We start from the raw sequence: 13,563 nt of genomic DNA on the forward strand, positions 1-13,563 counted from the left end.
TAAGAATAATTTAAAACTTAACAAAATATTTACCTTAAATTAATGTTAAAATAATAGAATAGAAAATAAAAACAAAAAAATATTAAGATATTACAAAAAAATATACAAAATGAAATATTTAAAAACCGTGTATATCACGGGCTTACATCTAGTTAATTTAAATATAATTTTATTTCATTAAAAATAATTTCATTTTAGCAAAAATAAGGTGAAGTGAATGAGGCCAGGAGTAACCTTGTCTATTACAAGTGGTCACATGGTGTAATTTAAGTTTATTTGTGGCCAGCCGTATAGAAAACGCACTAAAAAAACATTTAAGAGGTAGTAATTGACAAAACTTTTTTTTTTTTAATAAAATGGAGCAAATAAAAATAAAATAGAGAGGGATTACCAATTTTTCCTTTGATACTCCGTAAATGACAGTACGAAAATTGTAACTATCTTTGAGAAATTTCCTTCGTGATTAAGGACAGCAACGCGGACAGTGTCCATCACCCTCAAAATCTCTCATTTTCTCTCTCTCCTCCTCAAGCTCTCAACAATGGCGACCTCAACCTCGACCTCATCAGCAGCAACAACAAATCTCATGCTAGCAATCTACGAGAAGAAGACCAACTCCCTCGACCTCTACCGTCCTCTCCGCAACTACATCACCTTCCATTACTCCGAGCGCGAAGCCCAAAACCTCGACGACGATCTCGAAACCGTCAAACAACTCCGCTCCGACATCGAAAAATCCACCGATTCACCCCCTGCTAAGCGCGATACTCTCCTCAAATACTTCAAATGCCTTTGTTTGATGGAAACTAGGTTTCCCATTTCGCCTGATAAAGATCACATTAATTCTCTGCAATTCACATGGTTTGATGCTTTCAAGACGAAGTACAAGTCGTCGCAGATTAATCTGCACCTCGAGAAGGCGGCGGTGCTGTTTAATTTGGGGGCTGTGTATAGTCAGATTGGGTTGTCTGTTGATCGGTCTACGGTGGAGGGGAGGAAGCAGGCGGTGCATAATTTCGTTACCGCGGCCGGGGTTTTCGCTTATTTGAGGGATAATGTGGCGGTGAAGGCGGCTGCTGGTGGGTCGGCGACTGTGGATGTTTCGGTTGAGTGTGCTGGGATGTTGGAGAGGTTGATGTTGGCTCAGGCTCAGGAATGTGTTTTTGAGACTAGTATTGCTAAAGGGAGTACTCCTGGGGCTTGTTCCAAGATCTCTCGTCAGGTAATTTGGGTTTTTAATCGAGTTTTCGACGAATTTTGTTATGTTTGAGATGGGATTTTGTAGTTTGATTAGGGTTTGATTGTGATTTGTGAGTTTCTGTAATTGTTGATCATTTTTCCTAGTTGAGTAAAGTTATGGGTCTGTTGTTCGAATTTGATGGAATTTATGAAACCAAAGAAGACAGTTTCCATTCTATTAAATATATTGCAATAAGTTTTGGAGAGGTTGAAGAATAGATTGACATTCAGAGTAATTCGACCTTTTCACCCTTTCTAAATGCAATAAATTAGGCTTTTGGAGTTCCTACTATTGTGATAATTGGCTGTGGAAATTAATCCTCATTGCATCTTTTTTCCCTGTCGAACACTGCTGCAGCATCGATGGAAGCTGTGCTGTCGTGGCAAATAAACTGAGAATGTATGCAGTTTCTTTTGAACAGTTGTGAATCATTGCTGATGGTTTTGATATGATAGTCTGTAATTCAAGTATATAGGCTCACGCTTACTGGCGTAGATCTGGTTTCATGCCAAGCATCCAATGATATTCAGCTTTATTTTGACTTGTAGAGAAGGATGGTAGCTTTTGTTTTTTTTATTTGTTTGCTGAAGCTTCCCTTTCCTAATTGAGCAGGATGTCTTTAAAAATTTGTTAACCGCAGGTTGGAATATACTATGAAGAAGCTTTAGCTGCACTCAGTGTTCCTCCTCTTAACTATCATTTTGACAAGACTTGGATAGCTCATGTGCAGCTCAAGGCATCTCTTTTTTTCGCTGAGGCTTGCTACAGGTACAGTTTAGAGCTCCATGAGAAAGAGGAGATTGCTGAAGAAATTGCTAGGTTGAAGTCTGGGATTAGTGCTCTATCTGATGTGAAGCGATCGACTAAAGGAGCTCCTGCCCAGCTCCTGGATGCTGTTAGTAAGCTTGAGGCAAGTCTTAATCGCAATCTGGAGAGGGCAATGAAAGAGAATGATAGAGTGTACCTGCAAAGGGTACCACAAGCCAGTTCATTGGCTCCTCTACCTGCATTTTCATTGGTAAAACCTGCGCCTTTGGATGAGATAGTGGATGCGAGCAAAGAGAAGATGTTTTTATCTCTCGTTCCAGACAGCAGTACAAAAGCTCTTTCCAAATACACTGAGATGGTTGATGATGTTATTAGAACCCAAGCTGAGAAACTGCAGCAGGGGAGCGAGCTAGCTAGAGTGAGGCTTAAAGAAATGGACTTACCTGAATCTCTTCTTGCTTTAGAAGGGAATGTGAGCCTTCCAGAAAATCTCAGAGAAGATGTGGAAGCAGTGCAAATTAGTGGTGGTCCAGCTGGACTAGATGGTGAGTTACAACAACTTAGAGATCTGAGAAGGGTCAATCATGAATTATTGGTACAGACAGAGGAACTTTTACAGAAAGAAGCTCAAGAGGATTCTCAGTTTAGAAGCCAGTTTGGCACACGGTGGACAAGGCCTCAATCCAGTACACTTACAAAGAACCTGCTGGATAGGCTGAACAGATTTGCTGCTAACTTAAAGCAAGCTGGAGAAAGTGATGCTAGAATTGAGCGTTCTGTCAAAGACCATTCTGCCCTCATGTCAATACTTGATCGCCAACCTGTATGTTCCTGTATATTGCTTAATAATGTCATTTTGGTTTATAGTATTCCCTCTTGTTTTTTGTTGTTGAAGCATAGAAAATAGGCATATTTGTGAGGACCATTTACCTCTTATCATGGCTGTCTTTAGAGAGGTTCTGTTACTGTATATCCTGAACTTGAAAAGTTTTTTTTTTTTTTTAATCTGATTGACAAGTGGATTGGATCATATGATTCTTATCTTCCCTTTTGAATATGAGGATTTTTTAGTATTGCAGGAGTTAGTTAAGTGTTCTGGGAAGTTAAGCTACTTAGGTTTGGTTTGCTTATTGCATTAGCCTTTCCATAATTCTGTTATGGGCTGTCAGCCTATTGCTTTGCTTATGAAAGATCTTTATTGCTGATAGGATGTATAAAGGAACAAGTGAGACTGCTGATATAATGTAAAACCTCATCATCTAGCATGGTTAGCAATCACTGGAAAATTGTTCATCTTCTTGGTTTTGCATTTTTCCTATAAAGCTTTTTTAAATTCTTGCATTTAAGTATGTACTGTCATAGTGTCTGCTACTCGCTACTCTATGCACTGGTGTAATGTTTGTATCTTACACATGTACGAAGTATCTCTTTGCAATACTAAAATGACTCTTTAGCACCTTTTGGGACTTAATTATTCAGATTTTTTTTATGCGTAGTCTTGAGTTGTGCACTCAATATTTTTTATTTTTATTTATTTATTGCGCTTTGTCCTGAGCCTTGTGGTGCATTCTGTTCGTAGAGTTGTTGGTTGACCTTTTGATTGATTGTGTTAATGAGTCTGTTTGTAAACCTCCTTCACCATGGGGAAAAATTGAGGGAAAAAGTTTTTAACTTGCATATTCCTGTTAATTATATATATTCGCCCGTTCACGGTTCACTTCTGTTCTTTGTCAGATTGAGGCTGCACTTCCTACTCTTGCAAAGCCAATTATGTCTTTGGATGCTAATGAGGATGCAGTTGTTGGAGCTTTGAAGCAAAGTTTGGTAATATTTTATTTTCTGTTCTTTGTTTTAACATAGTTGTTTTGTAATGCAAGTAAAACTTGTCAATTATTCTCATTGTCTCCTTTGTGTCTCTACCTTTAATCACTTGTTCCCAATTACGGCTATTATTTTTTTTGCTGATCCAAATAGAATGATTATATATTAGATTGGTCCATGGTTTGCCATCTGCTGCGGGGGTTTTGTTGCCTTCTACTGTAGGTTGGGACGACTGGGGCTCTCTCTTGATTCATCACACGTGGCAAGGCTACAGTTTTGCCTATCTTCTATCGGAAGTCTTTTATATGTAACTCTTATTTGATTGGTAGTACACTCATTAGCATACAGTGGTAATACCATTAGAATGCCTATCTTACTTAGTAAATCACTCCTTTAACAACTCAGATTCAAGTTTGGCTGTCTACACTCTAACTCTCAATGAAATGGCTTCAAAGACTTCTTCATAAAAGTTTGAGTCTGGTGTCCATGCTCCATGGTTTAATTATGATAGGCCTTAATTTAAATAAGTCTGCCTAAGAGATACGCCTAGGCGCAAGGCATTGTCAGGCGGGAGAGCTGGCACCTTAGCTTTGCGAGGTGCAAAGACCTACAAAATGTGCAAACCTATTCCCTTTTTTCTAGGCTGCTGCTTGAGCCTTTCACCTTATGTTGTTAGGCGTCAATAGCTAATTTGTAACACAATTATTTGTGTAAGAAAATACACCGCTTGACTTTGCAACGATTAGATTTTCTTCAATACTACATATCCCCCAATTCCATTTCAAGAACCCTAGTTATTGATCACATGGCCCTTTCAACTTTCCCAATGTCTTTTTTCTAGGCTTATAATAGAAAAATTAATTTAGTTTATAAATACAAATAAAGTGCGCCTCACCTACAAAAAGGTGCGCGCCTTCGACTCTGGCCTTGCGCCTAGGCTCCAAGGGCTTTGCGCTGTGGTGCGCTTTGCACCCTTTAAAACTAAGTGATAGGTTTGTTAAAAAGCAATTATGGCCATCAGATATTATCTCATTTCTATCATCAATGCTTTGAATTCTGGAATCATAAGAAAGTATGAACCATCATGTAAGTCGTAAGAATACAACAAGTTGTGCCACATGATTTCAGTTGCTAGCAATATGCAAGTACCTCCAAGCAGCAGCAATAGTAGGGGTATGCTCAACAACATATAGCATCATAGATGCCATCCATTTCACACTCAGATAATTAAGTTCATTTATTCTGAAGTCACGCTACTCTTTTTCCCTCTTTCATCACTGGAGCCACAAAATCTAATGAAATACCCTTGAGGCCTTGACCAGTAATTTGGATCCTAAAAATATATTAGCCCAAGGATCATGTGGCAAAGCAATCTCTGATATATCCCTCGTGCCCTCATTGCTAAGAATTAAAAGCCTATTTGCAGCGCGAGTGTTAGAAGGTTGAGGAATGTTACTAGTGATAACCTATTCTGCTTGATGTCCTTGCAATAACCCAGTCTGCTTGATGTACAATTTGTGAGCTTGATGATTAACGATGTCTATATCTTTAAAAGGAGATGATGCTTGTAGCTAATGTTATCTTCGAAGTAAAGTAAAAATGGTGAATTACATTTATACATATAAGTAAGACTAAATTTACGGAAGAGCTATGTGAATTGTGTTTCAATGGTTTATTTATGAAATAGTTTGGGAGGAAAGGAAGGTCATTAGGGGATGATGAAAAAACCAGCTTTATAACATTAGGGGATCTTTATGCATTACACCATGGAGGCATGGTACCAAGACCTACCCTATACTTCTTCCATAATAATCATCCTAATCCCATCCTTCCACCCCCACCATGGTTTGCAACTAGTCTTCCTTTCTTATGCACACCCCCACTTCTTTCTCTCCATAATTTTCCCATCCCCATCATCCAACCCAGAAACTTGCCCCACCTCTTATCGCCTTTCGATATCCCCTTGATAACAAGACAACCAAATGCGAACAAGATCACCCACTCACTCTTATAAATCAACAATAATAACAAAAAAAAAGAAGAATTAAATGACTAACACCTGACAACAGGAAGTGGTTATAGTTGAATGTGAAACTACCATAAATCCAAAGACTATTACTAGAATATCTGCCATTTCCAAAATTGTTAATGAAAAGAGAAATGTGGATCTGAGTGATTGCGATCTAGTGAAATACCAATTTCAATCAAAATTTGATCAGGCTGCAATCACCAAAAAATTTCGCTTAAATGTGATGCCATGTTGGTTAAAAACGGCTGTTTGAGATTTCTGATCTGGAATTTTCAGTCTGTTTCAATTACCATAGACTTGAATTTAGTCCTTCCTGTTCACTCTAGGAATCTGGTAGTGCAATGCTGGGATATTGGGGCTTGAAAGAGAGAAGGTAATCTGAGAAGGTATTCGTGAGTGTTGTTAGCAGTATTACCTTATCTGCGGTACAGTTTAATACATGGAACACAATTCACTACCCAATTATGTTAAGTTTGAGAAAAATTGTTCCGTCATGCCAGTATGTGTGTTTCAATATGCATGTGTTCTCAATAGACAATTCTCTGGGGAATCCAGAGTATTAGGTATACTGGTTGTTATTCAATGGCGGTCGATACACGTACAAAGATGAGGAAGGTTGGAGGATAGTTGTGGAGGCATAGAGGCTATGCTGGAGGGAAGGGGAAGGGGAAAGGGAGAGGGTCTCTGGTTGCGAGAAATAGGGAGGGGGAAAAAAGAAAGAAGGTTTCCCTTTTCTTTACCCTTCTTTTCTATAAATCACAACTCAAACACTGTACAAGGAATTTATTATGTTCCTCGTGTTAGCCACAAAATAATTGTGGCTTTAGCTTTCTTGATTTTTTTTTTCCCTTTCCCGTACATAAATAAAATGATAATTTATTATTGTAGACTGTGGAGGCGATGATTTCCATGAGGACAAGAGATAAATAAAATGCATGAATTATTAATATCCTTTTATCCGTGTTTCTACTTTCTGCTAAGAAATTTTAAATTTCTCTCCCTGTCTTTTACTTCTATCTATATTTCTCTGATCTCAAGTGTAAAGGCCTATTTGCTATCAAGGAAGTAAGTTTGAATGATCAGCATTGTAAATTGTATACTGTATGTTGTTTCAATCTGATATTTCTTACATCAAATGCTTATATTAGTTCAAACTAAATTCAAATTTGAATTTGATTTTGTGCAGAGGCAAACAACTAGTTTTCTTGTTCATTATCATTATACCTTACCTTCATGTTTGTGCAGAGGCAACTGGAGACTCTCGGAGCTGAACGGGCAGGCCTTGAAGATATGCTTAAAGAAATGAAAAGAAAGGTGTGCATGATTGTGTCAGGCTTTTAAATCTTTAATGTTGGCATTTCCCCCTAGTGGCTCCAATGTGAATAATTTTTAACAGAATTGATTTTGATGATTTTTTTTGTGAGGTTCTTGGGCTACGAAACATAATCCTCTTTTTCCTCTTCTTGGATATATTCATTTGTTGCCTTTTCTTTTTTCAGTTTTTCTTGTGAAACTTTTTGAGGATTAAAATTTTGTTTATGCTTAATGATTCAAATTGTTATAGTCATATATATTGTTTATAATAATGATTCCGATTAGAAATAGAATAGCGGCTCCTACTAACTAGGCGTCAACCACCCTCTGAACGAATTATATGTCTGACTAATAATTGTTAGCTGCCTTTATTCTTTTTGAAACATTACCCTTTGTTACTTGGTGGAGGGATTCCAAAGAGTATGGATCACGTGTTTATTGAAAATAAGGGTAAAATATCAGTAGAGTTCCCTTTTGGGTCATCGTAGCAGGGGCTCATGTAGCATGACACGTCTTATGTTATGTAGTGTTCTGTTGTCATATTTTACTGCCTACTTTGGTTGACATACATGCCATTTGTTTCAGGATGACATACTGCCAAAGCTGATGACATCCACTGGATCTTATGAGGATCTTTTTAAGAAGGAAATTGCAAAATATGATCACATCTGCGAAGAGATTTCTAGAAATATCCAGGCACAAGGGCAGCTATTGATGCAAATCCAGGTCATCAATCTTTTTGTTATAATATTTTACTTAATTTTAGTTTGTTATTTTCTATAGTAAATTTCTGGCAACAAGTAATAATTTCTAAAGTCTCTTCAGCAAACTTCTCGAAACACTTGCAATGGAGCACTATTGATTATATGTACTTCCTCCGTTTCATATTAGCTAACACATTTGATTTAGGCACGTTTTCCCACGCATACTTTTAAATGTAAATATTTTCAATTACATATTAGCAAAAGTTAAAAATGTGATATATTGAAAATAGTCATTAAGATGAATCTAACAAAGCCCCCACTTGATTGTCTTTTCTTAACACTAAATCATAAAACAAAGTCAAAGTAAGTTATGTAAATAGTGTATAAAGTCAAAACGTGTCAACTAAAAGGAAACAAAGGAATTAGTAAATTTTGGTTTGTGCTTTAATGGGTACTCTGTGGTGATCTGGCTGGAAAGGAAGATTTAAAATATCTGCTGTAGGCTTATTGTTTGGCTTTCCTTTGGGACGTCGTCTCGTATCTCAAGAGCTTTTCATAGGCATTCGGTGTGGCTGTCGTGGTTATTCAGGAATCATTGATTTCAATTTATAATGTTCATGAATAAAAAAAATTGTCTTTGATAATCTGGACTTCTATATTTCAAATTTCTTAATAGGGATCAGATCAAGAAAGTGTCAACTCTTTGTGGCACTGCTTTTGCAATGATTAATCTGCAATTTGTTAACTGTTACTGTAATCACTTATGTGACCTGACTGCTTATTGTTACCCGTAAGCTACAACTCATTAGGATAATTGGTTCTTTTCTTGTTATTTTTAATCTTCGAAGCGTCTATCTTTATACCATATCATTGTGTGTTTCTGTAACAGGAAAAATTATGTGCATCTATATCACTTATAACTGTTCTCTAGAACACTACTGTCAAAAATGTTCATCCTAACGAGTTATGACTTGCCGTTTGGTAATGTAGTTGAAACATATGTATTGCGTTTCTAGAAAGTGATTTTTAGGTGTCTTATTTCTTTACCTTGTCATCAGGCAATTTCTAGGCTTTTCAGGATTTGTACTATAATTGTATTGTGTGATTTGCTCCCTTATTGCTTGGCTTTCTTGTTTCAGGCACAGAATGATCAGTTTTCTGCTATCTTTAATCTTGAAGACTTCAAGGGTAAATTTATTTTTAACAGAGTTTGCATTTATGTTTGTTGTTCAAGTTCTTAACATTGCTTAATCATATCTGAAATCTCTATCAAGAAATTATCATGTCTCCCCTCTTCTTCTTCTTTTTATTTTTTATTTTTTATTTTTTTTAATATATATATATATATATATATATATATTTTTTTTTTTTTTCTTTCTCAATTAAGTTAACAAAGACTAGATCTATGTATATTTATTGTATTTGTTGCCTAATTTCTTCTAACAATATCAGAGCTTAATGCAATAAATAATGGGAGTAGTTTTTGTCTAACTATAAGTTAAAATCCGAGTACAGTGATGCATAGTTATATTTAGTGTCAATAGTCAGACTATTTGATTCTATCTGGACCATATACATTCCATCATTTTGTAATAGACTAGCTTAAGGAGGGGTAATATGGGTATTCTAGTACTAGGTTAGTAGTCTTTAGTTTTAGTATAAATAGAAAGAAAGGGGAAAAAAAAGATAGGCAGAATTTTGTATTGGAAAACCTAGAGAGTTATGGCCTCAAGCTATTTTGAGAGTGATAGTCTAAAGCTATTAACCCTATCATTTTGTAACCCTTCCACCATTATCAATCAATTTTATAGCTTCCATCTTTATTAATTTGCTAGTTAAAATCAGAAGTTCCAAGTCCAAAAACCAGCCTATTACAACTTGAAATCTTGCATTGCTGTTATATTGATTTTGCTGTGTGACTGATCTGAATCTATCACAAATTTACTGTACATTCTTTTATCTTCATGGAGATAATAGTTTATATATGTATGCAACTGCAAGTTTAAGGAAGTAGTTGCTACCCTGCCTTTGATATTCTCTTTTGGTCCACACGAAGCATTTAACATTTTTGTGAAGGTGCTGACTTTTGTACTCAACTTTAGTAATACCTATGCTATATCAATTTGCTGATTTGTTATTGTAATTTTCATTTGTTTTGGACCTGTCATTTAACCTTTTCATATGATGCCAAAGACTAGAGATTAAGGAGAAGGATTTTATTGGTCTCGAATTGTTGTTTTGCTATAGAGTTGTAGGGTTGGTTGCATTTGGGTCGTAGTTGAAATCTGCTTGCATTTTCATCTACCACTTGTTGGCGACGTTAAAGTAGTTTGTCTGTGTAGAGATGCAATATTAATTGTGGTTCTTTCGATGGGATTCTAGCTGCTCTTTTATTTTCTGTATTCTGAAACTGGTGAGCTTGTTCAGTCATCTGGCAGGCAACTTATCTACTGGATACAAATTATATCAATGGGAATTCTAGGATTTTCGTGCTGAACAAGCCCAATGGTCTCATCACAAATTTATCATCCCTGATGCATACATCATCCTAATCATATAGAAATTTGAGTTTAACAAGCTTTCCTTTGTCTTAGGATGGAATCTTTTTTTCTCAATTATAAGGTGGAGCTGTCCTTGTTTTTATCTCCCAGATCACCATCTTAGCCTTAGCTTGCATTCGTAATTTTTTTTTTTTTTTTTTTTTTTTTTTTCAGTTTCACTGAACTTCAAGTACAAGTACAGGCTGTACAAATACAAGCTTGCAAAACCTTTATTTTCTGCTGCTATTTTTTTATTTTCATCAATTCATTTTGTCCCTTTAGATTCTCTAGTCAAGGCTTTATATTTATTATTTTTTAATTGGTTTAATACATATTTTTTTTCCAAAAGCAGAGGGAAGTTCATATACAGCCTTTGAAGTTGGGTCAAAGTGTTGTAAGAGTTTGGCTTCAGTCTTAATGCCCCCTTTTCTATCCTCCAAAAAGAACCCTTACTCTCTTGCCAAAAAGGACAAAGAATGAAGTCCTGGATGCTATATTTTCATGAGATGATATTATTTTCCCATAAGCCATGGTCCTATTTGTTTAAATATTTCAAATTTATGCCTGATGGGAAATTACTTGGAAACATGCGAGGCTGGACATCAAGATTCATTCAGATCTTTCCTTCCCTACTGTTTAAGCTGCATTCTAAAGTACAACCGCTAATAATTTGCTTGTTTTTCAGATGTCTTTGGCTGTGGAAGGTTTGAATTTGTATTGGGAAAGAAAATCTGCTTAGAAGAGTGGATAAAATCTGACATAATTTTCTCAATTTACTACTCTAGGTTTTATTTGTCATGACGCTCGTCAATGACTATTAATGAGAAACTATTTCTTCTCTAATTAACTTGTAATGAAAAGTATAAAAAAATCACCATTTATCATGGCATTTTTCGAGTAAGTGATCCAAGGATGAGATATCTTTCATTCTTTCTTTTAGGTATGTAGGAGTTTGACTCAAAAAAAAAAAGGTATGTAGGAGTTGCAATTATTATTCTATAATGTGTGCTAACCAAGTACAGATTCCATGCTAAAAAGCAATATCCTAGAAAGATATGAGGCAGGATAGTTATACTCGTTTAATTTTTTACCATGTGATCGGCTTCGAGTAATAATAAACTAACATTGGTAATAGCGCCTTGAGTCAATAATGTAAGTTCGCTTGAGAAATGGAGAGGGAAGATTCTAGAAAAGGCTTGGACTGGATTTAGGAGACTTCATGCGATTCATCTGTGTTTAGAGTCTCAAAGGACAAAGGGAAAGCATGAAGTCTCTTGACTTCATACCTTTTCTTTTCATTTTCTTGGTTTTGTTCTTTAAACCTATATATACTTGTTTCCTTTTCTTAAGAGTCTGCTGGGGGGACGGGTGAGACAATGCATTGTTTTTTTTATTCTTTATTCCTCCCAACTTTAAGTGGCAGGCTTTTACAGCTCCTTTAATTTTGTGGTTTTGGTATCATAATACATCAATACATGCATCATGCCGTTACTTTCCACCATCCTTTTTCTAATAGTTTATGTTACGATATTACAGCTTCTCGTGAGAAGTGCTTTAAGCAGATTGAAGCTGCCATAGCAAAGTACCGAGAAATCAAGGATAACATAAATGAGGGACTCAAGTTCTATGTAACGCTTCAGGTCTGTCTATCTGGATATCTTCAATATTACTTCAAATCTCGAGATTATATCAATTTGCAAAGCAACTTCTTTCTGTACTGGTTATTCTGTGACCAATCTGACCATAATGATTAATAATTTCCAATAGACTATTTGTTACTGCTAAATCAGTTGTGATTGATGTAGTAATTATGTGGTGTTTCCCTGAAACAGGATGCAATTACGAATGTAAAGCAACAGTGTAGTGATTTTGTGATGACCAGAAATATCCAGTGCCGTGAAATGATAGAAGATGTGCAGAGACAAATATCAGGCCTCAGCTTCCAGGATAGGAATTCGGGTAATCAAAGCTACCCGTCAGTAGGCCAAGCCCATCAGCCTCCAAGAACAATGTCTCCACAGCAAACAGAAAATGTAGCTCCTAGGGCACAGCCACCCCCCTCCTATTATCACCCGTCTCCGCAACAAACAGATGCTGGAAATGTTTCTCAAGCTTCTAGACCTCAAGCACCTTCTCCTTATTATCAGCCATCACAGAGTTCCTCAATGCCTGGATATGCTCCTCCTTATGGTTCCACACAAGGCCCCTCTCAGCAACCTCATCCACCTCCGTACCATGCTCCACCTTCAAGTGGCTCTCCATACCCACCTCAACAAGGGCAACAACCACATCAGCAGCCTCCGACCAGTTATGAATACGGGCAGCCTGCTTATCCAGGATGGCGAGGTCCATATTATAATGCACATGGCCAACAGCCATCATCTTACCCTCGACCACCATACACTGCTCCAAGTCCCTATCCTCCTCATCAAAGTGGATACTACAGGCCACAATGATGTCTGCATTGTGATGCCATGGTTTTTCTTTTGTTTTTACTGTTTTCGTCCATGTCAGGGACTGCCATATGTCAATATTATATTGTAATCACTTATTGAAGAATCCCACTTAATGTATGCCTTGTATTTGAGAACTTGCCCCTTTATGTATAGGCTCTTAATTCTTTCCAGGGTGTGCCAAGTGCTAATAATCATTTGTAAAATTTATAGCATCATCTTTGATGGTAGATATTTTGTTTGAAGGCAGTGTATAATACAACAAAGTTTTGATTCAATGATTTTTTTTTTTTTTTTTTACCTCAAAAATTTTTAGCTTATGCACATTTGCCTATTATAGAAGAGTACACCTACAAGAAGTCTGAAATGGGTAACACTTAAATTGAATTAAATATTTGCTCCATGATCATGTCAAAATGTTAGTGCTTATTTTTATATTGCTCATTTAAAATGAAAAAAGAGCATTAAAAATTCTTACTTATTTAGTGTTCGGAAATGAAATGAGCAAGAGAGAATTATTTGCAATTAGGGATTATATGTGTTCGCTTGTTCTGAAGACATACTAATCAATGGTCCTGCCGATGTCGTGAGTGATTTTATATGTAACTGGCCTTTAATCTGTGCAATGTACGGATTGCAAGAGGAAAACGCTGAAAATAGAATATGTTAAAAAAAAAAATGGAACATAGAGAGT

The 13,563-nt window shown here is 36.3% G+C and overlaps 1 protein-coding gene across 1 annotated transcript; it reads left to right on the plus strand.

Moving 5' to 3' along the window:
- Nucleotides 1–411: 411 nt before the first annotated feature.
- On the plus strand, nt 412–13,169 carry LOC110699950 (vacuolar-sorting protein BRO1-like). Its single transcript, XM_021877443.1, has 8 exons — nt 412–1,222; nt 1,881–2,831; nt 3,743–3,832; nt 7,104–7,172; nt 7,758–7,898; nt 9,016–9,064; nt 11,953–12,056; nt 12,249–13,169. The coding sequence occupies exons 1-8, from the start codon at nt 542–544 to the stop codon at nt 12,870–12,872; spliced, it is 2,709 nt and encodes a 902-aa protein (XP_021733135.1). The 5' UTR covers nt 412–541; the 3' UTR covers nt 12,873–13,169.
- The last annotated feature ends 394 nt before the right edge of the window (nt 13,170–13,563 follow it).

The sequence above is a fragment of the Chenopodium quinoa genome, unplaced genomic scaffold (genome assembly GCF_001683475.1).
Source record: "Chenopodium quinoa cultivar QQ74 unplaced genomic scaffold, ASM168347v1, whole genome shotgun sequence".
NCBI lineage: Eukaryota > Viridiplantae > Streptophyta > Magnoliopsida > Caryophyllales > Amaranthaceae > Chenopodium > Chenopodium quinoa.